Source organism: Euleptes europaea, chromosome 14 (genome assembly GCF_029931775.1).
Source record: "Euleptes europaea isolate rEulEur1 chromosome 14, rEulEur1.hap1, whole genome shotgun sequence".
In the NCBI taxonomy this organism is placed as follows: domain Eukaryota; kingdom Metazoa; phylum Chordata; class Lepidosauria; order Squamata; family Sphaerodactylidae; genus Euleptes; species Euleptes europaea.
In genome coordinates this window covers 21430538-21458274 of record NC_079325.1, presented here as the reverse complement: position 1 = coordinate 21458274, position 27737 = coordinate 21430538, and the positions used below count along the sequence as shown (strand labels likewise).

General features: G+C 48.4%; 1 protein-coding gene across 1 annotated transcript in view; it reads right to left on the bottom strand.

Moving 5' to 3' along the window:
- Positions 1-27737, bottom strand: part of ADGRA2 (adhesion G protein-coupled receptor A2) — a 100430-nt gene that overhangs the window by 61121 nt on the left and 11572 nt on the right. Inside the window, exon 2 of the mRNA XM_056860895.1 lies at positions 3899-3970. Coding sequence (XP_056716873.1) covers positions 3899-3970 — 72 coding nt within the window. The remainder of the gene's footprint in view (positions 1-3898; positions 3971-27737) is intronic.

The window sequence follows — 27737 nt, the reverse complement described above, 5'->3', positions numbered from 1 at the left end:
ACTGCATAAGCCACCAATCAGTCTTGTACGAGTTAATTCTAATAGCCATGCAGAAACGCAGTAGTTATTCAGAAGGAACCAAAGGAGTCCATTGGCCATTCGTTTTTTTAGCTCATCCCTTGAATGGCGTGATTAAATGAATGGGGACTTGTGGGACTATCACACAAAAGATAAGATGTGATTGGGCCACGTATTCACTAGTTCTCTGGAGAAGGCTTTGGCATGAGCAAGTGCGTGGCATACCTATGCCTTGAGTACGGCCAACAAAAACTACATCCCAAAACTTTTAAATGCGTTTGGTGGGTTCCAGATTTTATTTTTAAAAGATGTTTGCACACCACTGGTTGAGACTCCCTGAAGGCCATCAAAGAGCTCAGCTCCATGTCAGAAACCCACCCCAGTCTTCAGAAGCTGTACTTCCCAGCCTCATTCAATGCACCGTCTCACATTTGATGGTGGAATGTGAGAGGTTTGCCTCAGCTCAGCATCTCAGAACAAATCCTCTTCAGTGTGCCAGACCTCCCCACACAAACGTACATACCTACCGATCAAATCCATATAGGGACATAAATCTCCCCTTATGAAAGCCCTGAGCTATAGAGATGCCTTTCATAAAGAGATAAGAAAGTTGACTTTGTTTGAGGGGGACAATGTTGCTTTTCACCCCAGGCCCCACAGATCGGCCTTCCCATAATGCCCCTTTGCTTGCGCTGGTTTCCCTGCAAGGACTGTGTCGGTCTCTTCTTTCAAGGCTGGGCCATTGACTGTCCTGCCCTTGTTGAGCTTAATTAATTCTGCACATCAGAAGGCCCATTCAGATAATCAATATGGGACAGCAGATGCTTGGGGTGGGAGCAGGATTGTGGCGACAGGTCTTGCCCCGACCACTATGCATTCATTTGAAGGCCTTTTGCCACATTAGCCTTGCACCAAGAAAGCCCTAAGCACATAGTTGTGCGCACATGGACTGTACTTTGACCTTCAATCAAATGCATAGTGGTTGGGAAAGATAAAGCGGATGCCATCCACCCACTGAAAGAAGATCTGAAATGGGCTTTGCTTTATTTATTTAAAACATTTATTAGTCACCTTTTTCCCTCATGGAACTCAAGGCAGTTTACAATATAAATAAAACATTATAAAAACAACAATTACAGAACCCATAAAAGTCACAGTTTAAAAACTCTAATCAGATCTGCCAATGATAGAAGCACAATCAATCCAATGCAGCCCTAAATAAAACTGTCTTCAACTGCCTCCTGAAGATTGAAAATGAAGGGGCCAGGCGCACTTCCCTGAGGAGGTTGTTCCATAATTGTGGGGCTGCCACAGAAAAGGCCCTCTCTCATGTACCCATCAAATTAGCACATTTAATTAGTGAGACAGACAGGAGGGCATCTCCCTGTTATCTTAATCACAGCGCAGTGCAGCGGTTAAGAGCAGCAGACTCTAATCTGGAGAACCAGATTAGACTCCTCCACATGCAGCCTGCTGGGTGACCTTGGGCCAGTCACAGTTCTCTCAGAACTCTCTCCGGCCCTCTCAGAACTCTCTCCAGCCCACCTATCTCACAAGGTGCCTGTTGTGGGAGGGGGGAAGGGAAAGCAATGGTAAGCCGTTTTGAGACGCCTTTCGGTAGGACATAAGAAAGGCCCTGCTGGATCAGACCAAGGTCCATCAAGTCCAGCAGTCTGTTCACACAGTGGCCAACCAGGTGCCTCAAAGAAGCCCACAAACAAGACGACTGCAGCAGCATTGTCCTGCCTGTGTTCCAAAGCACCTAATATAATCGGCATCCTCCTCTGATCCTGGAGAGAACAGAGAAAAGCAGGGTATACATAGAGCTATGAGTCACAATGCAGGCAGGCAGCAAGTAATGAAAACTTGTGCATAAATGAGCCCAGAGGAAGGGGAGAAAGAAGAAGGCACTGAAGTGAGGAGAAGTGAATGTTCCTCTCTCAGACTTCATTCAGGTTTCTTGAACGGAACTGCGCTGTTAATTCATGCCAACGAGGAACGTGAAGATTGTTTAATAAAGCAACTGTTTACACTATCACAATTTGTTATAATTCAAACATTGACACGCTCAGGGTCTATCAAGCCCAGATAAATATCTTTACATAGCTCTGCTACCATTTTTGTTAATGAATTAGCATGCTTCAGTGGCAGCCTTCGTAAGGACAGATGGGAAAATGCACATTCTAGGTGATCCTAGAATTCACTGGTAATTCTGCCAGTTTTCCAAACTTTGGGCAACTTTTAAATGGTATAAATGGTAAACAAATCCTTCTCCTTTAACTGCTCACAGATGTAATGTTTTCCTTCTTTTACCTTGAATGTTACCAGACTAAAGTCCACTCCATCTATTCCTAGGCTGCGGTACCAACCACCCAGTGCTGGACCAGGAATAACACTTGTTCAAGCCGAGAGCCAGCGGTGGGATTGTGTGTTCCTTTCCCACATTCTATCGCCTTCCTGAAGAGAATCCTCTCTTCCTGTAGGTCTCCAGTCCACATGGATCGTCAAAGCAGGATCCACTGAAGCCAATGCCATTTGCAGAAATCAAGTTCACACTCATCCTTGGGTTGAATTATCCAGATTTATCACCACTCTGTGATTACATGCTAACACAAATTTGAATCAACCCTTCGCCTGTCAACATGTCTTGGTGATTTGACAAAGCCCTGTTCTCTAGACCACGTGGCCCTTTTAACACATCACAATGCAGTCTGCGCATCTCCTGTCTTTCCATACCCATTTTCTATACAATCTTTTTTCACTGCAATAGGAGAAAGGTATTCTTGCCATTTATTAAAGGAGTCACTGATAGGATGGAGAAACTTTTGAAAAAACATAACCTACAAACAGTGTTTAAACCCACCAAGAAAATACAACAAATGCTACGATCAGCAAAAGACAAAAGAGACCCCCTCACCTCTGCAGGAGTATATCGTATACCTTGCAGCTGTGGAGAAGTTTACATCGGGACCACAAAACGCAGCATACAAACAAGGATAAAAGAACATGAAAGATACTGCAGACTTGGCCAACCTGAGAAATCAGCAGTGGCTGAACATGGACTGACACAAACAGGACACAGGGTCTTATTCCAAGACACTGAAAGACTGGACAATTCTACCAACTATTTTGTCAGATTGCACAGAGAAGCCATTGAAATTCATAAACATCAGCACAACTTTAACAGAAAAGAGGAGAGTTTAAGAATGAATAAGGCTTGGCTTCCTGCCCTGAAAAACCTCCAGACAAAGACAACATTCAACAATAGCCATACAGATTAGCTTTGGATTACACATATTAACAGATCACTTCAGGATACAATGGTTCCATATTAACATACCATACCCTCATTAGCACATTATCTTGATACTTACAGGACAATACTTTTGCAGGACAATACTCAGCTCAAACCCAACCCCTTTCTGACTATATATTACTCTTCCTACACCCTTGACACTGAAAGACACTGTCCTTCAGTGTTACTACTCTGAAGATGCCTGCCACAGTTGCTGGCGAAACGTCAGGAAAGAAAATTCCAAGACCACGGTTACACAGCCCGGATAACCTACAAGAACCAATCAGTACTGTCTACTCAGACCGGCAGAAGCTCTCCAGGGTCTCAGGTAGAGGTCTTTCATATCACCTACTTGCCTAGTCCCTTTAACTGGAGATGCCAGGGATTGAACCTGGGACCTTGTGGAGGAGTGGGGAATCAAACCCAGTTCTCCAGATTAGAATCTACCGCTCCTAACCACTACAACATGCTTTTACCCCACCCCCAGACTTCAGTTTGGCTTTGGCTGCATTTTGCTAATACCCTGGTCCTTCATTAGGAACCCCAGGACTACCCAGAACCAACAATGGCACGATTGGTACTCACAGCTTCTCGAGAGCGTGCAATCCGAAGAAAGAGCCATTCCTCAGCGCTGCTATCTTGTTGTTGCTCAAAAGCCTGGAGGGAGAGATGGACACAGAGAGAGAAAGAGTCATTCAGCCTGCTTTTAACCAAGCAATTGGGACTTAAATGACCTGCAAGGGCCAGGTGTGTGGATCACAATGCTAGATTCATTCGCCCCAGCCAGGGAGAGGGGCTGAGCAGGAAACAATATAAAGGCGGCAGGATGAATGATACAGAATCATAATGAAGATGACCATGTCCAGAGAGTCATCACTACATTTAAATAAATGGACCAGTCAGGCTTGGTGGGGGGAGGATCCACATTCAATCCACCCTTCCTCCTTGAGGAAAGTGCAGGGAGAAGAGGACAATACCTATGCCTCTTGGTTAACATACCGTATGCACATCCCTGGTCAGATAAGGGATGGACTGGCATCTCCTTCTTCTTCCAGTGTGGTGTAGTGGTTAGGAGCGATGAACTCTAATCTGGAGACACAGGTTTGATTCCCCACTCCTCCACATGAATGGTGGACTCTAATCTGGTGAACCGGGTTGGTTTCCCCCCGCCCATGACTGCTGCCCCCCCATGCCCCTGGGGGGCTTTAAAAAAATCGGTAACTGACTTGTCGCTGTACGGTATGCCAGTTAGAGAGCCAGCGTGGTGTAGTGGTTAAGAACGGTGGTTTGGAGCGGTGGACACTGATCTGGAGAACCGGGTTTGATTCCCCACTCCTCCACACGAAGCCAGCTGGGTGACCTTGGGCAAGTCATTCTCTCTCAGCCTCACCTACCTCACAGGGTGTCTGTTGTGGGGAGGGGGAGGGAAGGTGATTGTAAGCCGGTTTGATTCTCCCTTAAGTGGAAGAAAGTCAGCAAAAAAACCAACTCTTCTTCTTCTTCTTCCTCCTCCACATGAAGGCTGCTGGGTGACCTTGGGCTAGACACAGTTCTGATAGAGCTCTCTCAGCCCCAACTACCGCACAGGGTGTCTGTTGTGGGGAGGGGAAGGGAAGGTGATTGTAAGCTGGTTTGGTTCTTCCTTAAGTGTGAGAGAAAGTGGAGGGTGGGAGGAAGGACAGCTTCTGACCTGGGTGACCCTTGTTCTTTAGAATGGCTGATTCCACATGAAGATTCTCCTCCCATCTCATCACTAAACTGGAAAGGGATATTTTTAGCATTCAAGGCTTCTCCTGATCATTGACTTTCTGCCTCTTCCCACCTACCTTTGCTGTGTTCTTTTCTGATCTGACACCGTTTTCCTTGCCCCAACCCACCGTGGCCATCATTCCCCCCTCCTATACCACCAGATGATTGGGGGGGGGGGCTTAAAAATGGTAACTGACATATTGCTGCAACATGAAGCTATAGCAATATGTCAATGACCAGTTGTAATCACAGTGATCTAAAACAACCCAATTATCACTATGGCTTAAAATTACCAACTGGCATACCCTACAGCGACAAATCAGCTACTGAATTTTTTTAAAGCCCCCCAGTGGCATGGGGGGCAGCAGTCAAAAAAGGCTGGGGCAAGGAAAGTGTGGGGAAAACTACTGGGTGGATGTTCTGTGGCAATGGCAGAACGTGGAAATGGTCAACGCGCGAATGCAGCCAACAGCCTTGTGAGATATATGGGGGGGGGGGGGGAGGAAAAGGAAGAAGAGGAGAAGGAGGAGGAGAGTTGGTTTTTATATGCCAATATTATCTACCATTTTTAAAGGAGTATCAAACCGGCTTACAATCTCCTTCTCTTCCTCTCCCCACAACAGACACCTGGTGAGGTAGGTGAGGCTGAGAGAGCTCGAAGAGAACTGTGACTAGCCCAAGGTCACCCAGCAGGCTTCATGTGGAGGAGTGGGGAAACCAACCCAGTTTACCAGCTTAGAGTCTACCGCTTATGTGGAGGAGTGGGGAATCAAACCCAGCACTCCAGATTAGAGTCTGCCGCTCTTAACCAGTACACCATGCTGGCTCCCAGAGAGCGGCTAGCAAAAGGCACCCAGAGAGCTTCACAGTACCCTGAGGATTTAATCCCTAGTCCAACACACCATTATGCTCTACTGGCTTTACACTAGGTTATATAGGCATCGACCTGTACTACTGCTTTAGAAGGGAAAGGATATGATAATTTCAAACTCTATGGGCACTTTCACACATGCCAAATAATGCACTTTCAATCCACTTCCAATGCACTTTAATGATCGTTTAAAAGTGCATTTTGCCATTTCACACAGTAAAATCCAGCTGCAAAGTGCATTAAAAGTGGATTGAAAATGCATTATTCGGCATGTGTGAAAGTGCCCTAAAACATCGTATTGTTTCTCACTGCTGATGTGGTTCCCTCTGGGTGTGTGCAAATTCCACCCATTGCCTCACATATCTGACATTTCTACTCCAAAGACTTAGCCTGGTTTTGAGGGGAAAGGATTCATGTCCCATCCATGCTGCCAGCCGATCAGGATGCCTATATACTAATGTTTCTCTTCTTGGGATCTTTTATCCAGATGTCTCTCAAGCTCCGGCCTCAGAACTGCTGCCAGGGTGGGGTCTGGAGATTGCCCAGAATGACAATTGATTTCCAGACCACAGAGATCAGTTCCCCAGGAGGAAATGGCCGATTTGGAGAGCAGACTCTATGGCATTATAGCCAGCTGAGGTCTCCCTTTCCACAAACCCCGCCCTCTCCAAGTTCCACCCCCAAATCTCCAGGAATTTCTCAACTTGGAGCTGGGAACCTTACAGCCAGGAGATGCTCTTTGTCTGATAAACAGGGATCTTGCTGCCCCTTAAAACACAACATCGTATCCCAGCATACATTTTCATGGATTAGCTCCCACTTGTTCAGATGCAACGAGTGGATCCTCGCTAGGCAGTCATTTTACAGCAGAGGTTTGGGAAACAAACAAACAGCAGAGTCAATGGGCCATGAAACCAAAGGAGTAAAGCAGTGAAACGTAATGATGGGAAATCCAAATCTAATCAAGAAAAATAGTGAGGTCAGTTACACCAAGCTACTAAATACCAGCAATGGATGGGGAGTCTGTGGATGGGAGGGGCTGTGGCTCAGTGGTAGAGCATCTGCTTGGCATGCAGAAGGTCCCGGGTTCAATCCCCAGCATCTTCAGTTAAAGGGACTAGGCGAGTAGGTGATGTGAAAGACCCCTGCCTGAGAGCCCGGAGAGCCGCTGCAGGTCTGAGTAGACAATACTGACTTTGGTGGACCAAGGATCTGATTCAGTATAAGGCAGCTTCATGTGTTCATATATTCATGTGAGTCACAGATTTTTTTAAAGATAGTCATAGTTATGTGTGTGCATGTGCAAAGCGCCATCAAGTTGGAACTCACCTATGGCGACCCCAGCCAGGGGCTTTCAAGGCAAGTGAGAACCAGAGATGGTTTGCCATTGCCGCCCTCAGCAGCATCTTCCTTGGTGGTCTCCCATCCAAGAATCGACCCTGCTTAACTTCCGAGATCAGGCTATAGAATGCCACCTTCCCTCCCATAGTTACAGACAGAGCGAGAGAAAATCACAAGCCTCTGCCTGATTTTCTTTCTCCTGCAGGCATGCAGTTCAAGTGTCTTCAGCCAAGTCAAGGCTTCCGCCCCTCGGGGCCAAGGGCCTTTCCAGCATCTTTATCCAAAAGTAAATAATTTTAGTTGACCACAAAAGGGGCCTTCTCTTGGGCTCAACCCAGTGAGCAGGAAGCTAGCCATGCTGAAAAGAAGGGGAGAAAGGACAAGCCCCCACCCATTCTCCTAGCTGCTCATTAAACCTGTTTTAACGAGCAATTAGCGCTCGCAGACACAGCCTTCTGCCAGAAGGGCCACCAAGTAGCCCCAACCTTTTAACGGCTTGTAGTCAGAATCCACTCCAGACGTCAGCCTTTCAAACAAGAGCGCTCAATGGGCCCTTTAGCAGCCACCTTGGCAAAGCAACTGGCCCGACAGGCCACTGGGATGCTTTGCAGACAAAATGAAATGCCTTGGGCAAGGGAACAAGGGCAGCTCCCATCAACTCTCAGCATGGCCGACATCTGATATTATATTGGGAATTTTGCAACGAGGAGGAGGAAGAGGAAGAAGAAGAAGAGGAGGGGGAGGAGGAGTTGGTTTTTATATGCTGACTTTACCACTTAAGGAAGAATCAAACTGGCTTACAATCACCTTCTTTCCTTCCCCTCCCCACAACAGACACCCTGCGAGGTAGGTGTAACCTACCCTCAATTTGTAACCTGCCGTCAATTCCTGGCCAAAACCAGGCTCAGGGTGGCTAACAGCATATAAAAACATATAAATAAATTAAAACATTAAAGCAATCTCCATAAAAACATCCACAGTCTGAAAAAAAAAATAACCGGGAAAAAACGAATACAGAAGGCTAAAATAATAAGGTAGCTGCAGCTCGCAGGCAACCAGAGCCTTGGTTCTGTTGATAATACCAATTAAAAAATACTGTGCCACGGTTGCACTACATCAATAATTTGCAATGAGATACTCCCATAGGGTTGCCAAACACATGCTTTGAACCACTGGGAAACCTTTAGAGGCAGGGCACAGGGGAAAGGATGCCAGATAGAACCTGGAAGTGATGTCACCAAAGCTGCAGGTTTTGCCCAATCTCTATGGTAAAATCTCTATAGCAAAAACCATAGAGATTGGGAAGATTCCTAGACCACTGACGTATCACTGTTGTCCTCCTTTCCATTTCTCCCCACCACTCAACTGAGCACCAGCAGGGACGGGCGACCGTCAGCAGGTGTTTGCACACTGATAGGGAGCGAATGGTGACCCTATTTTCCTATGTCAACAAGGCAAACCAAACACTTGCTACAATACAACAATAGCGCACTACCCAATAATGTGTGGATGCAGCCCTAGCTTGGTTTATGCATCATGCGCTTAAGGTGCATGCAACCACCAATAATAGTAATTTATTTTCTTGCTTGTTTATTTAGAATACTTATATACAAGCCAGAGTTGGGACCCAATACAATAGAAAGAATACACTAATAATGATCTATTATGATAATTAAAACCAATCACTAAAACACGTCATTAAAATTGTTCTGGTGAGCCAGAACCTGCTGAAGCTGCCCCATAAGCTCTCTTAATAGGGTTGCCAACTTCCAGATAGTAGCTGGAGATCACCCACTATTACAACTGACCTCCAGCCGATAGAGATCAGATCACCTGGAGAAAATGGCATCTTTGGCAATTGGATTCTATGGCATTGAAGTCCCTCCCCTCCCCAAACCCTGCCCCTCTCAGGCTCCACCTCAAAAACCTCCTGCCAGTGGCGAAGAGGAACCTGGCAACCCTATCTCTTAAATAGTTTCAGCTTCTGACCTGCAAAAACATAATGAATGTGACTGATCTAAGGTTGAAAATGCATGTGCTAGACACAGTTTGCAGGTTTTTATCAGTCCTTGGTCACCTCAATCCCTGGCACCTCCACTTAACTATCTCAGGCAGCAGATGTTGGGAAGGACCCTTCTCCATTCTTTAAAGCGGCCATTTTCTCCAGCAGAACTGATCGCTGTAGTCTGGAGATCAGTTGTAATTCCAGGACATCTCTAGTCCCCACATGGGGGTGGACAACTCTAGCAGGGGCACATCCCCAGGCCAGATGACCAGGTCAGATTGGCCAGGGATCCTGGATTTTTTTTTGTCCATCTTCCAGCCATGGAGTAAGGGTCCCTGGGGGTGTGGGGGGAGGCAGTTGTGAATTTCCTGCATTGTGCAGGGGGTTGGACTAGATGACCCTGGAGGTTCCTTCCAACTGTATGATTCTATCATTCTATTCTACGTTTACGGGGAGGGAGACCATACCATGCCTACGGGTGGCCCTGTTGTGTGGTCTGTTTCAACTGCAGAGGGGCCAGCCAGTTTGCTATTAGATTCTGCAATTGGGTAATTTATAGGTACTGCTAGGGAGTGTGCCTTTTGAAATTAAGCCCTTTCCCTCCCTCCCACACACACACACACAAAGAGAGACAACCAGTAACAATCTGACCCCACAATTTGGTGCAATCCAAGCATGGAAGGAGCAGAGCCATCAGAAAGCAATGACATCGGGCACTGGGTTTAAATAGTCCAGTTGCTCTGATCTCTTAGCCTTCTAGTCTGGTTTGGAAGAAGAACCTCCCCCCTTCAGAGTGATTTGAGTTGTTGCATCAGCTCCCCGGCACGCACAGTTTGAAAAGAGGCCTGTAGGAAGTCAAATGATAAGCAAAGTGGGGCTCTGTTGGCTAAGCAGACGGATTTACCAGCATTCTTTTTTTTTGTATTTCTCTTCCTCCTTCTTGCTGTCAGCAGGGCTGGCTTGTCAAGAGGAGAGGTGAGATGTGGCAGGAGCTGCTTGTGGCAGCAGCTGTTGGTTTTGCAGAGTGGGAGCTGGGCAGGCTTGTCATATTCCAGAGATAGGTGGTGACTCCAGACAGGGCCTTTTCAGTGGTGGTGCCTCTACTTTGGAATGTTCTCCCCCTTAAGGCTTACCTGGACTCAACTCTCCTTTTCATCAGGCACCAGGCCAAACAATTTCTTTTTATGTTACCTTTAACTGAGGGGGTTCCCTCTTCTTACCAGCGTGGTGTAGCGGTTAAGAGCGGTGGAGTCTGATCTGGAGAACCGGGTTTGATTCCCCACTCCTCCACATGAGCAGCAGATGCTAATCTGGTGAACTGGATTAGTTTCCCCACTCCTACACATGAAGCCTGCTGGGTGACCTTGGGCTAGTCACAGCTCTTAGAGTTCTCTCAGCCTCACCTACCTCACAGGGTGTCTGTTGTGGGGAGGGGAAGGGAAGGCCATTGTAAGCTGGTTTGATGCTCCCTTGCTAGAGAAAGTCGGCATATAAAACCCACTCTTCTTCTTATCTGTTTTATGGTCCGCTTCTAAACTGAAGACTGTTTTACGAATATTGTTTTAGACCAGGGGTGGGGAACCTTTTTCCTGCCAAGGGCCATTTGCACATTTATGACATCATTCAGGGGCCATACCAGGTGTAGATCTCCCGGGGGGGGGAAGAGGCTAGGGTTGCCAGTTCTCCAGCCACCACCTGGAGGTTAGCAACCACAGGGGAGGCCACACAGAGAAGGCCTGCAGGGTGCCCCCGCTCCCCCCTCCCAGGCGGAAGGGCAGCCAGCAGTGGGCCCGAGCAAACGAGGTGCCAGGGGGGCGCAGCCCACAGTCGATCGGCAAGGGAGGAAGGAAAACAGAGAAAGAGGAAAAGGGAGGGAGGGAGAAAGGGAGAGAAAGGGAGAAAGAAATGGAGAGAGAGCGAGAAAGAAAGAAAAGGACGGAGGGAGACAAAGAAAGAGGGAGAGAGGGAGAAAGAGAGGGGAAAAAGGAGAAAGAGTGACAGAAAAAGAGGAAGAAAAGAGAGAAAAGCCTTCCCACACACACACACACCTGCGCACACTGGCCGCGTGCGACCGGGCCCCAGCCTCCCCTGCCCACACACACACACACACACACACACACACACACACACGGCGGCGCACAGAGCCCCACGCAACCGGGCCCCAGTCTCCATGCCCTCTCCTCCCTAGAGTCCACAAAAGGGCCCCCCTGAAGCCCGATCGGCTCCTGCATGCATGCTCTGCTGCCGGGAGCTGCCAGCCTCTTTCCCCTCTTTCTTGCTGCTCAACAGCCGACAGTCAGCGAGAGGAGGTCCAAAGGGCACTGCAGCGCCGCTGTAAGCCATGGTGCCAGGAACACCCTCTGGGAGGGCCGCCCTGCGCCCCACCTCTGCAGCAGGGCCCCGGAGCTCCCAAGGGCCACAAAAAATGTCCTCAGGGGCCGCATACGGCCCCCGGGCCTGAGGTTCCCCACCCCTGTTTTAGACTATTCAATGTTTGCTTTATGCTGTTTTTTAGGCCCTGGCTTGTTTTGTTTTGTTTGTTTTAGTTGGGAGCTGCCTCCAGCCGGTCTCCAGAGAGGGGGGCCTATAGGTTTTCTAAATAAATAAATACTATACCTTGCCTGCTTCAACTGCAAAGGAAGCAGAGCTCTTTGGTAGATGAAAAGTAATTCTGTGTACAGAGAGTAGCTTTGCAAAGTAGGGTTATGAGCATCTAACATCCAACTCTTTGGTCACGGTGGAAAAAAGGCCACAGATAGGCCACAGCTGCTCACGAATCCACAAAACCGGAGCCGTTTAGCTGGGTCTGCAAAGAGGCGACCTCCCAGGTCTACAACCCGGAGCTTACACACACGGACGTGGGAGGACAGGTTCACCAAGAAAAGGCTTTGCTTGGTCTTCAGACAACTGGGGTCCATCCAAGTTTCTGCCGTGAAATCCAGACTGCCTCCCTAAAAGGCAAGGAGACGGCAGGCCAAGATGCAATCAGCATCCTGTCTGATCTGCAGCCAGCGGCCAGGAGAAAGAATCCGTGTCTTGATGGCCTGGAAAATAGATCCTTGACCATCTACTTTTCCCCATGGCTGTGCCAACTCCAATTTGTAATTCAGGTCTGCAGTGTAGCTCTGCATGCTTCCATATACCCTTCTCTGCCTTTTCAACTGTCAGGATAAACAGCACGGTGAAGTGGTTAGGAGCGGTGGACTCTAATTTGGAGAACCGTGTTTGATTCCCCACTCCTCCACGTGAGCGGCAGACTCTAATATGGTGAAGAAGGTTGGTTTCCCCACTCCTCCTTATGAAGCCTGCTGGGTAACCTTGGGCTAGTCACACATGTTCAGCCTAATCTACCTTGCAGGGTTGTTGTGAGGATACAATGGAGGAGAGGAAAGTGGCATAAGCTGATCTGGGTCCCTAGTGGGGATAATGGCAGGATATAAATGGAGTAAGTAAATAAATATGCTCCCTCCTCCCTTATTGCAGTACACCGAGACTGAAGATGGAGAATTTCCACTAACTCTAATTAGCTGTGACATTCAAACTGTGGGCACCTTAAACCGAAGTTGGTCCCCTCCCAAGTAACTAGGATTATTAGCTGAGCCTTAACTGTGGCTTACACCTTTGATTAATGCTTGAGTTGAGCTTTAAAAAAAGCAGCCCCAAGGAAGAAGAATATGGATCACACAGGAACACACGAATCTGCCTTCTTCTGAGTTAGCCCACTGGTCCACGTAGGTCGGTATTGTCTACTCTGATTGGCAGCTGCTCTCTAGGGTCTCAGGTAGTGGTCTTCCCCACTCCATACTACCTGATCCTTTCAATTGGAGATGCCAAGGATCAAACCCGGGACCTCCTGCATGCCAAGCAGGTGCTCTGCCCCTGAACCACAGCCCCTCCCCACAGCCTCAGTGCTGAAGAAGGAGAGGACACACTCTATCCCCAAACCATTTTCCTATCGGCTGCTTTTAGCTCCAGTAGGGGGAAAAGCAGGTATCCTTTTTCCTCCCCAGGGCATTTCTTTTTGGGGAAACCGAGCAGGGTGGGGGAAAGGTAACCCCCTTTCCCTAGTGCCATGACCCTATCAATATCACACACACACGAACACATACACACACACACCTGTTGCTGAATTTTGGTTTTAAATATTTTTATTTTCTAATTTATAATCAAACATACAATACTAACAGAACGACAACACCTAAACAATACATGAACACTACAGATATGAAATCTGCAACATTTAATAACAAACTTTCTCTGGGTGGATATAACCAATTTTGTTTCCATTTTATAATCTCCCCTACATTGACTACGCGAGCTTAGTCACATTATATATTTAGTCCTTACTATAAAATCCTTCACTCACATGATTATATACTTTATATTAACACAATGATTATACTTCAGTTTACTGTCTCATTTGTTATCTCTTATTGATTACTTAATAATAACTGAATTCCCATACAGGCATTTTACTCAGTATATTCATTCATTGCTGGATTTTGTTGCTCAGTTACAAAATTGGGGATCAAAACACAGATCCCCTGTATCAGATGGGAGTTATATATGACAGCCAGCATAGTATAGTGGTTACGAGCAGTGATTTGGAGCGGTGGAGTCTGATCTGGAGAACCAGGTTTGATTCCCCACTCCTCCACATGAGCGGCGGCTAATCTGGTGAACTGGATTTGTTCCCCCACTCCTCCACACGAAGCCAGCTGGGTGACTTTGGGCAAGTTACAGTTCCCTTAGAGCTCTCTCAGCCCCACCTGTTGTGGGGTGTCTGTTGTGGGAAGGGGGAGGGAAAGGTGATTGTAAGCCGGTTTGAGTCTCCCTTAAGTGGTAGAGAAAGCTGGCATATAAAAGCCAACTCTTCTTCCTCTTCTTCTACATCAAGCCTGTGCAGATGAGCTGGACCAACCCTATGGAACTACCCTACAGGGGCGGCTCCTCCCTGTTTCCCAACGGCCAGAACCACACCGGATTCTTGCGCTTCCATCAACAAACCCACCCAAGCCACATTTATGAGGCCGTAGAGTCAAGCAGGGAAAGAGGCACAGATAACAGGGGAGGTGGTTCTACTACGCCCCGCACGTAGGTCAGAGGAAGCACGGGCTACGAAGAGAGCAGAGCGAGACTAGCCTGCACAGAATCACCCTCTCTGCTCCTGTCTGTTTTTAGCATCTGCCAAAGGGAGTGGGGGTGGCGGCCGAGCGTGCATGAAACCCTCCGGATTTTGGCTTATTTGTTTAAAAGGGAAACTACGCTAATGAAAAAAACATGGATGAGAAAAAAAAGATAGCAGGGATGGGGAGGAGAAAACGTGTCTTCTCTTAGACTCCTAAACAATTAGACGTGTCTTCTCTTAGACTCCCCACCCCGCCCGAGCCCCACTTTCAACAGAGACTCCGACACATCGGTGAGATGTTGCCAGAATGCAAGAAGAGGCTGGGAAGAGGAAGGGTCGGGTCTCAAAGCGAGGAAAAGGGTTGCCAAGGCCTGACACGAGAGATCCGACCTGCCTCCTGGAAAAGGTCCCAAAACAGGGAGAGAGGGGGTGGCTCCAGCTGTCCTGCTCTGCTGCTCCGTGAGTCTTCCTACATGCTTGCAAACCAGAGAGGAGGAGAAAGAGGAGGAGGAAGAGGTGGAGAAGGAGAAGAAGCATTGGACTGGATTTGAGGGGGTGGTGGTCCAGAAATGTGATAAATATATAGATGAAGGAAAGATTTTATAAGCTTCGGTTAAGATGGAACCTAAGCTCTTTGAGGCTTCTCTGTCCAGTTACAACCTGTAACGTATCATTTTATAAACTTCTATCATGCTTCCCCTTAACCAATCTTCCCCACCCCCTACCCCAAACTGAACTGCCCCAAACTCTTTTGCTTGGTGTAGTGCAGGGGTGGGGAACCTTTTTCCTGCCAAGGGCCATTTGCACATTTATGACATCATTCGGGGGCCATACCAGGTGTAGATCTCCCGGGGGGGGGGGGAAGAGGCTAGGGTTGCCAGGTCTCCAGCCACCACCTGAAGGTTGGCAACCCCAGGGGAGGCCACACAGAGAAGGCCTGCAGGGTGCCCCCCCTCCCAGGCGGAAGGGCAGCCAGCAGTGCGCCCGAGCAAACGAGGTGCCAGGGGGGCACAGCCCACAGTCGATCGGCAAGGGAGGAAGGAAAACAGAGAAAGAGGAAAAGGGAGGAAGGGAGAGAAAGGGAGAAAGAAATGGAGAGAGAGGGAGAAAGAAAGAAAAGGATGAAGGGAGACAAAGAAAAGGACGGAGGGAGACAAAGAAAGAGACAGAAAAAGAGGGAGAGAAAGGAGAGTGACAGAAAAAGAGGAAGAAAAGAGAGAAAAGCCTTCCCCCCCCCACACACACACATCCGCTGGCCCCGCGCGACCGGGCCCCAGCCTCCCCTGCCCACACACACACCCGGTGGCGCACAGAGCCCTGCGCGACCGGGTCCCAGTCTCCATGCCCTTTCCTCCCCAGAGTCCACAAAAGCCCCCCCCCCCGAAGCCCAATTGGCTCCTGCATGCATGCTCTGCCACCGGGAGCCGCCAGCCTCTTCCCCCCCCCCTCTCGCTGCTCAACAGTCGGCGAGAGGAGGTCCAAAGGGTCGCAGCACCACTGTAAACCGTGGCGTCAGGAACACCTTCTGGGAGGGCCGCCCTGCGCCCCACCTCTGCAGCAGGGCCCCGGAGCTCCCAAGGGCCACAAAAAATGTCCTCAGGGGCTGCATACGGCCCCAGGGCCTGAGGTTCCCCACCCCTGGTGTAGTGGTTAGGAGCGGCAGACTCTAATCTGGGGAACAGGTTTGATTCCCCACTCCTCCACATGAGAGGCGGACTCGAATCAGATGAACCAGGTTAGTTCCCCCACTCCTCCACATGAAGCCAGCTGGGTGATCTTGGTCTAGTCACAGTTCTCTTCGAGCTCTTTCAGCCTCACCTACCTCACAGGGTGTCTGTTGTGGGGAGAGGAGGGGGAAAAGATTGTAAGCCGGTTTGATTTCCCTTAAAAGGTAGAGAAAATCAGCATATAAAAACCAACTCTTCTTCTTTTCCTTCTTATTCTCTCATCTCTACATCTGCCGCTGGCAGAATCCTGAACGAGATGGTCCTTTGGTCTGATTCAGCCAGGCTCTTCTTATGTTACTCACTGTGGTTCTCCCTTCATGCCCAACACTCACAGTGCGTCTAGTTTTGAAAATAGCACATCTCTTGTTGGGAATGGAGGCCGTTTTGGATGCGGTGGAAACAGATGGCCACTAATTCTGGGGTGAAGTGATTAGGCATGCTAAGAATAGGCTGACCGAAATACACAGCCATTCCCCCAACCAAAAAGGCCACAAGGAAAAGCCTGCTGTGATTTTTCTCCTGAGGATGAAGGAATGGTTAAAAACTGGATCCTTGAGACAGGGCGGGATCACTAGCGAAAAAGGGCTGTATGGTCCTGGGGCCTTTCCAAAAGATTTTCCTCCCCCTTTTATCACCAATAACCCTCAGTTATTACTTAGTTTTTGTAGAACATCCAGATGTCCTTCCTCAAGATAGCACTTCTGTGGTTGGGAGGTCTCCTTTTCTAGGCATTTGAACCACCACGTCATCATTGGTGGGAAAATGTAATCCCTGCCTCCACTTCGGGCTAGGCTTTCAGTGTCAGCTGTATGCAGGAGGCACTGTGCAGGGTAACTTAAGGAACAGAAGATTCCACCAAAGAAAGTACTTCTTGACAGAGCGTGTAATTTATGGCACCCACTGTCCAACCAGCTATGATTATGGTCTCCAACCTTTAAAAGGATAGGCCTAACAACAGTTTATAGTTAGAACAGCTAAATGGAACCTCCAAGTTCAGAGGCAGTATATCTCTGTATACCAGATGTTGGGAGCAAACAACAGGAGAGGGCTATTGCCTTTGTGGCCTGTTGGGGGCTTTCTAGAGGCATCTGGCTGGGATACAGGATGCTGGACTAGATGGACCTTTGGTCTGACCAAGAGGAACCTTTTTAAGGTTGCACAAATGCCACGCATACCTTTCGAGCTTACCTGATAGCAACACCAGGCACAAGAAACAGAGGTCCCCTTCCCCATGGTTGTGTCCCCATGTGGATCACCTTAAAGTTTCATTTTAATAACCTCACAGGGTGGAGGTTTCCGTGGGTGTTCTACTGAAGCAAGAGAGAGCTCCACTAAGCATTCGGAGATGTACAATCAAGTTGAACATCCACACAGCTAGCCTACCACTTCATGCGCCACGCCTCCAAAACTGATATCCTCTCTACCACTTAAGGGAGAATCAAACTGGCTTACAATCACCTTCCCTTCCCCTCCCCACAACAGACACCCTGTGAGGTAAGTGAGGCTGAGAGACTGTGACTAGCCTAAGGTCACCCAGCAGGCTTCGTGCATAGGAGTGGGGAAACCAACCCAGTTCACCAGATTAGCATCCGCCACTCATACGGAGGAGTGGGGAATCAAACCCAGTTCTCCTGATCAGAGTCCATCACTCTAAACTACCACTCTTAACCACTACACCACACTGGCTCACCCACGCGCCTTGGACCTCTATGGAAAGGTATGGACTCCCCTTCTTCCCTCTCAAAATGGAACCCAACGTGGAATGTGACTGAGGACTCAAATAATACTCATCTTGATCTACCTACGGCCTGCCTCAATATAAGGCAGCTTCACATCTGTTCATGTGGGGGCAGGCCCCCATCTTGGTACAGCTCAGTAAAAGGAAGGAAGGAAGGAGTTGGTTTTTATATGCCGACTTTCTCTACCACCTAAGGAAGAATCAAACCGGATTACAATCACCTTCCCTTCCCCTCCCCACAACAGACACCCTGTGAGGTAGGTGGGGCTGAGAGAGCGTGACTCGCCCAAGGTCACCCAGCTGGCTTCATGTGGAGGAGTGAGGATACCAACCCGGTTCACCAGATTAGCATCCACCGCTCATGTGGAGGAGTGGGGAATCAAACCCGGTTCTCCAGATTACAGTCCACCGCTCCAAACCGCCGCTCTTAACCACTACACCATGCTGGCTCTTTTTGTGCATGGACAGCACCCCCTAACAATGGGGATGGAGCCGTTTTCGAGCCTCGCTGCATGCGAGACTGCAGCGTCCCCTCCAACCACCCTCCTCCGCTAACCCCTTGCAAACACAACCAAGCCCAACAACCCGGTCATCGCCTAATTGAGCGAGGACTGGAAATATCCCTCCAGACAATGCAAGGATTAGGGAGAAAAGGGCCCTGTCAAATTTGAAATCTCCAGCGCAGTGGGACTCTGGGCGGGCACGGCTGGCGGTGGGGGAGCTGCCCTTCAGCCCCGCCAAGGGCAAACGTGGTTCCCTCAGTCGACAAATGGATTTCTCTAACCCCAACCAGGCTGAACCTTGATCCAGTGCCATTTACCCCTCGGAGCCCATTCTATAGTTTCCCCCCGTCGGGTCAGCGAGAGTTTCCAGCAGTTTGAAGCTAATGCTACTTAATTGCTAGACATAAAGTCTCTTGTGGCTGCACCAGGGCAGTTGTACATTACGGGCTGTTCAGATGGAGTGGAGTGGGGGGGGGAGTTGGGGCTTTTGCTGGACTTTTTAAAGAAATAAAATCCTCAAACGAGGAGACAAAAAGGAAAAACGGGGGATTATTTTCTCAAGCACGCTGGAATCCGCTTGGATAAATAGCAGCTCCAGAACCGGGGGATGCTAAAACAATAAACTTCCTCGGGCCCCGACCAAAAAAGGATGTGGAGTGATGCTAGCCCCCCTCGGTCAGAGAGCAGCCGGTGAAGGGGTGGCGGCAGCGAGGCAGGGAGCTCGCCCTTCCCACTCAACAGCAGAAGATGGAGTTGAAAGTAAGAGGGGGGCTTTATGCTTTTCTCTCTCTCTGTCAGAGCATTTTGGGTTGTTTTTGAGATGGCGGTAATTAAAAGCACATGCTCGGAGGCTAACAAGACCCAGGCCTTTTGAAGAGTGCGGGGAGAGCGCGGACGGGCTCATTGCGCCGGGGACGTTCTTCGGGTGGTTTGGGGCGGGGCGCATCGGCATGAGAAGGCCAGAAAATGTCACCTCAGGGAAAGGTGCCGCGGATGAGCCTGGCTTCTTCTTTAGTGTGGTGTAGTGGTTAAAAGTGGTGGTGTGGAACGGTGGACTCTGATCTGGAAAACCGGGTTTGTTTCCCCACTCCTCTACATGAGCGGCGGAGGCTGATCCGGTGAACTGGATTGGTTTCCCCACTCCTATGCACGAAGCCAGCTGGGTGACCTTGGGCTAGTCACAGCTCTTAGAGCTCTTTGGCCCCACCTACCTCACAGGGTGTCTGTTGTGGGGAGGGGATGGGGATTGTAAGCTGGTTTGATTCTTCCTTAACTGGTAGAGAAAGTTGGCATATAAAAGCCAACTCTTCTTCGTCTTCTTCATTTCATCTTTACAACAACCTTGCGAGGTAGGTGAGGCCTACGGAGAGTGACTGGCTCAAGGTCGCCCCATGAGCTTCCGTGGCAGAGGGGGAATTTGGTCCTGAGTCTCCAATGCCTTCGTCTAACACTAATCACGACACCACACTGATTCCCCCTGGCATTATGTTTCCTTAGGACTCTGCACATGTAGGTGCATTACAAAGACAGAGACAGAGGGAGCTCCTCTGTACAAAGATGCACATGCCACTGATGCCACCACATGTGGATGCTGCAGGAATCCTTTTTTAAAAGAATGACCAGCTCATCTTGCACCTGTGGTATCAGAAGTGACTGCAGAGGCTCAGTGCATGGCTGACAGCCATTACAGCCCAAGGCAATGGCCGTGCAAAGATCTGCTTCAAATTCCTTGCACTGGTAAAGTTGCCAGGATCATAATCTGTGCCAGCCGAGAGTTTCCCCTCTTCAAAAGGCAGCAGGAAGAAGCTCCCAGTGCCCAAGCAATTCCTGAGGTCGCATCGCCAGAGCCATGGTGGAACTGGAGACTTCACACCCTCTCTGGGATTTATTTTTCCTGCTCCGACAAATGGGGACCGATGGGTTGGAACAATGATTTGCAGCTGACTAAAATAGCCCGGCGACAACACCCTACGGATGTCGCCCCGAAGGGAAGAGCCCTTGCGCGTGCAGGGCGGCCAGAGGAGCGGGGAGGGGGTTGCAACGCAGGGGGAAAGATTAGAGGCAGGTGGCTGCCGCAGCTGCCTGCCTTCCTGGAATATCTGCCCTCGCTATGCCGCAGCAAGGAGACTTGGTTTGGATACGTGGGGCCCTTACTGATACAGAAGGAACAGAGGGGAAGACTCTGCTGGAACAAAGATTCCTTTCCCTGGATTTAACAGCCATTAGATATTGATCAACCACTTCACACTTTAAAAAGGGGCAATGAAATTAAATTTTACCTTGATGCTATAAAGAGAAAAGTTGCAACATCTCTCACGCAATTGACCGATCTACTTGACAGCAGATAACACAGTATCCACTTCTCCAAAAGTGTCTTTAGCTGTTTTATCCAGGGAGTGATATATTTATTTCGTGCAATATTGTTTTGTGGACATGCTAAAACAATGTGGGCTAGGGAGTCTACTTGATCTGGACAAAACGGGCATTTTCGTTCTTCTGCGGTGATTTTATTGTATCGTCCTTATGTCTCGGCTGAGTCTAAGGGCATTATATCTAGCCAATAAGAAAGCTTGTCTAACCTTATGGATTTCAAACCAGCGGAAATAGTCTGGCAAGGAAAAAGCTCTGTTGAAGGGTATCTGGAAGAAGCAAGGTGATTATTTATTATTTGCATTCTTAAACACTAAGGACCAATCCTCATTTAAGATCTTATTAGGAACAAAGAGTTATGTTTTTGCTGGCTGGGCCAGGCTGGGTCCTGGAGAAAGGTGGGCTTTTTGACCCCAAAGAAGAGGCCTCAGGTTTCAAATTCAGCAGCTTCTTCTAGTAGTAAGATGGCTTCCATATCTTTTTAATTTACCCTTCAGCCAAGGAACTTGGGGTGGCATATATGGTCTGTCCTTACAACAAGCTTGTGAGGTAGAATCTGGACCCAGCTCGACTGTAGAGATCCATCACCAGTGAGAATAGGCAATATGAATAAGACATACTAATGGTCTGAAAAAAGAAGAGTTGGTTTGTATATGCTGACTTTCTCTACCAGTTAAGGAAGAATCAAACCAGTTTACAATCACCTTCCCTTCCCCTCCCCACAACAGACACCCTGCGAGGTAGGTCAGGCTGGGAGAGCTCTAAGAGAGCTGTGACTAGCCCAAGGTCATCCAGCTGGCTTCATGTGGAGGAGTGGGGAAACCAACCCAGTTCACCAGATTAGCCTCCGCCACTCATGTGGAGGAGTGGGGAATCAAACCCGGTTCTCCAGATCAGAGTCCACCGCTCCAAATCACGACTCTTAACCACTGCACCACGCTAGTGTATGATATTTGCTGCTCCCACTGTAGTTTTAATTTTACAAAATCCACGGCCACCTGAAGTAGGAAGGAGCCTTCCTAAGCGATAAAGAGAGCTCTGGACTAGAAATGTAATCCTTCTTTTTTCACAGACATGATTGACAAGGAGAGGAAAACCATTTTTGCTATAAAGAGCTGGTGTGGTATAGTGGTTAAAAGGGGTGAACTCTAATCTGAAGGATTCATTTTCAACAAGTGGAAGTAGGGTGTGGCTAGGTTAGAAAAGGGCTGTCACCTGGCCAGCTAAACGTGCCTTATCGTTTTTCTAGCTCAGCATTAACATTGCCCAATGCAGCGTTGAGGAACCTATCCTACACAAATAAACAACTGTGCCTAACTAATGATAACTCTTGTTTACCAGGGTCCATGTATCAGCATGACCACAAGGACCGATCTTGATTTGATATCTACTTTACACATTCGGTTGAATCTGTGGGCCTGCTCATTTTTACGTAGCATGGTGTTTGCATAAAGGCTTTCCCATGGGTGACTTTTAAAAAAACGAAAAAAAACTTCTCTCTTCCCTTCTCAGGGTGAATAATTGAATAATATGAGTGAATAATTGGATCTACTAGAATTTAATACTGTGTATTCTTGACCTGTTGAGTTTCCTGCTGAACCACTGGAGGTGAAAGACTTCCGAAGACAGACTGCTTCTCTCAGTTCTCTGCCTGTGGATCCAGCAATCTTTCCTGACCCCTTCAGCAGTCCCTTCTAGCTTTGGGAAAGTTGATTCCCAGGGTCATGGGATCCACATGGAGTAACAGCCACATGGGACAATGGATTGCAGTGACAAAAGGTCAAAAATCACTCCCTCTGACCTCTTCCATCAGTGCAAGTCCATTGACAGAAGAGGCAGGAAAGGCAAAAAAACCTTTTTACTGGAACCTGTCTGGCTCCAGGCAGGTCTTCAACTTTGGGAATCAACTTCCCAGAGGCTGAAACGGGCTGCTTGGGAGGAGAGGGGAAAGTGGGGGAGGATCTGTGACCATCAACACTTTTTGCTGACAGATTGCTGCATCCAACCCTTAAAAGTTATACAGACTTCCTTAAATTGGACAAGGGAAAAATGAACATGAGAATCCAGGGTTAAAAGATAAGACAAATAGGGAAACAGAAAGTTGATACAGGCCATGAATGACAACAGAAGAGGAGGGAACAGAACAATACAGCCCACAAGGGGGGGGGAAAGACAAATTACCAAGTTAGGGAAATCCACAGGGAACTGATACATGTGTGCCACAGTGTAAGGTGAACACTTAAAGGGTCTCTCAGTGAAGCAGGGAAAGGTCCTGTTTCCAGCAGAGCTCTTTTCTACTTGTAGGATTTTACCATCCATACTGACCCACTAGATCTGCCATGTGAACTTCTAAGGATCAGCACAGGGTCAGTTCAGACGTCAAGCATCTTGCAGGCTGACTGTGCTCCAGGCCGAACAGGAAACTCTACGCAGACCCCTTCTGGTCAGCATCGAGCTTTTAATAAGGAACATATTTTGAACGGAGCAACAGCTGAAAAGCTGGGAATGTTGGCACAATCCTCTAAAACTCCCTCCCTTCTCCACACCACCCACACACACGAACGATGAGACACAAAGGACTCTTCCTTCCCAATGTGAACTAGGAACAGAAACTTTGACAGTGCCTATGCGCTTCAAGCCTGTCGTTTCCACAGGCCTTTACCACAGATATCTAGATATTGCACTTGACACGGGAATCTTCATTCTGGTGTTGCTCGCAATGGGCAGAAGTAGGAAACAGAACAATTAATCCACAGTGGACAGGAGAGAAAGATGCCCGCTGTTTGGAAGGGGCTCAGTGGTAGAGCATCTGCTCTGCATGCTCAAGGTCCCAGGTTCAATCTATGACTTCTCCAGTTAAAAGGATCAGGTAGTAGGAGGTGATGTGAAAAACCAATACCTGATCGTGGAGAGCAGCTGCCAATCTGAATAGACAACACTGACCTTGAGAGACCAACGGTCTGACTCAGTAGAAGGCAGCTTCACATATAATGGTTTCATACTTTGTTAAGAGAGAACATAGCAATAACTGGCCACATTGTTTAGACCAGTGATTGGATATGGTGACCCACAAGCCTAAATTTCCTCGGTATGGTTAAAAAAATGTATGTAAAAATCAATAAAACTGCAAAAGCCTGTGACCTCCTTTCACGGGCTTCACAACCCACTTTTGAGTTAGGACACCCTAGTTTTGACCGCAAACCATGGGCCTCCATGACCTCCAGCAGCAAGGAAACTGACAATGCAGAATGCTCCGGTTAGCATGTATACTGCAGTGGATGAGCCTGTATACTGTGTTGGATGTCAGTCGGGAATCTCTGGGTTTGAATCCTCACTTGAAACGTAAAGTTCTCTGAATGATTGTGGGCCAACAGAGAGCCAGCATGGTGTAGTGGGGAAGAGTGGTGGACACTAGTCGGGAGAACTGGGTTTGATTCCCCACTCCTCCACAAGAGTGGTGAACTCTAATCTGGTGAACCAGGTTGGTTTCCTGACTCCTACACATGCAGCCAGCTGGGTGACCCTGAGCTAGTCATAGTTCTTTTCCAACTCTCTCAGCCTCACCTACCTCACAGGGGGGGTTGCCGCACTTGTATTCCCACCGATGAATTAAGAGTTTGAAAACGTTATAAAAAAATACAGTTCGCACTTTGCTTGGCCCCTTTAGCTGTGAAGACGTCTTCCAACCATTTATAAGCCGTGGTATCCAAAAACCCTTTTAAAGCGATGGGGGTTACTGCACTTTGTATTCCCAGCGATGTATTAAGAGTTTGAAAATGTTATAAAAAACATCGCTTTAAAAGGGTTTTTGGATACCACGGCTTATAAATGGTTGGAAAACGTCTTCACAGCTAAAGGGGCCAAACAAAGTGCGAACAGTATTTTTTATAACGTTTTCAAACTCTTAATACATCGGTGGGAATACATAGAAAGTGTGAACAGTATTTTTTATAACATTTTCAAACTCTTAATACATCGCTAGGAATACAAGTGCGGTAACCCCCGATGTTTTTTTACAACATTTTCAAACTCTTAATACATCGCTGGGAATACAAAGTGCGGTAACCCCCAGGGTGTCTGTTGCGGGGAGAGGAAGGGAAGGAGATTGTAAGCCGGTTTGATTCACCTTAAATATAAAAACCAACTCTTCTTTTTCTTCTTCTCGTCTTCACTACCTTACCTGCATCAACTCACCCATTTCGTATAAGCATCTAACAGGCAGCTGCTTTCCGGGGTCTCAGGCCTTTCCCAACATTTGCTACTGGATATCCTACCTAATGACACAGCACACATTCCAGGAGAAAATTCTCTTGGAGATCTGAGGAAATTTGCACGGTCAGAAGAAAGCCTTATTAATACCATGGCATTTCCTCTTTTTCTGCCCAAGGACATGTCTTCTCCTGCACAGCAACACTTCAATAGAAAAGGGATGAAGCGCCAATGAAACTGACTAGGCTTTCCTCCCAACCTTATCAGTTTCACCTGCCTCCTGATGAGGCATCAAAGCCTGTTTCCCCAACCCGGTCAGTTTCACCTGTGTCCAATATGGCCAGGAGGGAACCTCTCTCAACTGCACAGATGAAGCTGACTTATACCAAGTTAGCCCGTCTAGTTCAGTTTTCTAACTCACAGCAGCTCTCCGGGGTCTGGGACAGAGAAAGGCCTTACCCTCCACCCAATCCCTGAGGTCCATTAAACAGAGATCCAAGAGAGATTGAACTGCAGGACCTTCTGCCACAGAGCCACAGCCCCCGTTTTAACTCTGAGCTGGCGCCAAATGCCACTTGGAGCCCAGCTTGTAACAGCTTTACAGAACAAGGCTTCCGAAGCAAACATACTCCAGCATGCAAGACTTGAGCTTCTCCCCTGTCCTGGCCGCAATTAAGGTAGCTCCAAAGTCTCAGTCTTTGCAACACTCAATTGTGCCTTTTTGCAAAGGGCAAGGTAACAGCCAAGACTGTTGCCCAATAAACAACCAAACAAAAGGCTGGAATGTTGTCAAGAAGGCCCCGGGCACGGGGCTAGAGAAAGGCGCGGAGCAAAAACCCAGCCTCGGAGCAGGGCTCTCCGACAGACCTGGAAACGGGTCATAAGCTGAAACTTTATATTACCTCCCCCTCCCCTCCTACCCCCTCCTAGACAATATGCAATTTCAGAGCAATCATGCTGTGTGCATAAATGAGGCCTCGCTCAAGAATTCCACATCTGGAAGAGGTTTGAACTCCTGCGTGAGAGACAGCTCGGCTGGCTATTACCTTCTACAGCTATCTGTCTCTCGTTAGGAAGACAGTACTTTTTCCATTAAGCTATTAGCAGAGAGGTCAGCTTGTGAAGGAGGGAATTAAAACCTTGTTAATACAGGCCCAGATAGGTCCTGCCACCTTGCAGCTGCTCTGGGCAGACGTCACAGAATGCCTGGGGGACAAAAGCCGGTGCTACGCTCCAGATCTGGGCACACCTGAAGACTTGCCATGCTGAGATGGTTTCTGGGGGACAAAAGTAGGTGCTACGCTCCAGATCTGGGCACACCTGAAGACTTGCCATGCTGAGATGGTTTCTGGGGGACAAAAGTAGGTGCTACGCTCCAGATCTGGGCACACCTGAAGACTTGCCATGCTGAGATGGTTTCCACGCCTACTTCCATCTCCCGCTGAATGAAGCGCCGGATGATTCCAAATTAGCACCTTCCCCTTTAAAACTGATAGATACAGTACCGCATCTGGGGTCTGATGTTGTGGTTGGACGAGATCTGCAGAGATCCCAGCTCAAACCCTCACTTGGTCATCAAGCTCATTGGTTGTTGCCCTGCTTATGGGCTTCCCTGAGACATCTGGTTGGCCACTGTGAGAACAGGATGTGAGACTTGACGTACACTATGCTCTGGTCCTACAAGGATCTTCTTGTGAGAAAAGAGAAGTACATTCAAGCCCTTTTAAGCCTGCAAGCCGTTCTCCAAACACTGAGGAAATGGAGCAATCCCATAGAGGTGGAAACCCCAGCACTTAGCCAAAGGGACTCTACAGCGTCCCTTTCAGCAAGCCCCCCCCCCCCCGTATAGAAAGAGTAAACCAACCAGACTAAGAGACAAACTAAAGACGACACTGGAGTTCCATGACTTAAACTCCAAATGTGTAATTTGCCCCCCAAAAACAGCAAGGGTAAGGGGACAATTTGGATGGGGGGCCACAGCACCGGGGGGGGGGTATCTTCCCTTCATGCCATTTCCTTGATCCAAATGCCCCCTCCCACACTGCTTTAAGCCTCAATACCTCTCTTCTCTTCCTCCTCCTGTCTTCCCTACCTCTCTTCCCTTCCTCCTCCTGTCTGGACGAAGTGTATGAATGAAGGGAAAGAGTTCAATTTTCCACATGCTGTGGATCTGTGATCTCGATCACCCCCTTACATAGCTGCTATTCAAGGCCATATTGAGAGGTCACAGCAATGACCAAATGCAAGAATGGTAGCCTGGGCCTTTAAAAAGTTGAAGTGCTCAGCGATAGGCTAGAACCAGAGGACTGGCCCAGCTCCCCAAGAAGCTAGTCCTCAGGGGCCCATCTAAACACTATGATTTCCCCCAGGACCACACTATCATATACATATTGTGATTTCTCGGTTGGGCACCTCACCCCAGTCAAACCCAGGAACAATTTGGATGGGGCTGTGGTATGCGAGGAGAGGGGTTTAGCCTCCCCTCAGCCACACACCATTTTCCTGACCTGAAATGCCCCCCCAGGAGCACTGTTTGCCCCACTGGATGCTCCATGTTCACTGATTGGGTACATCTGGGTTTTTCCAACAGGGCAAATATCACCCCCACCCCCGCCAAGTGGATTCAGATCAAGAAAGTGGTGGCAGGGGTGAAGCCCTCTCCCTTGTGGGGCAGGTTATACTGAAAGAAAGAGACTGGCTTCGCGGCTCAGTGAAGATTTGAACTCAAGTCCCAGTCCAGTACTTTAACCATCATACTCCTCTTGCCGTATGTGGTGGACAGT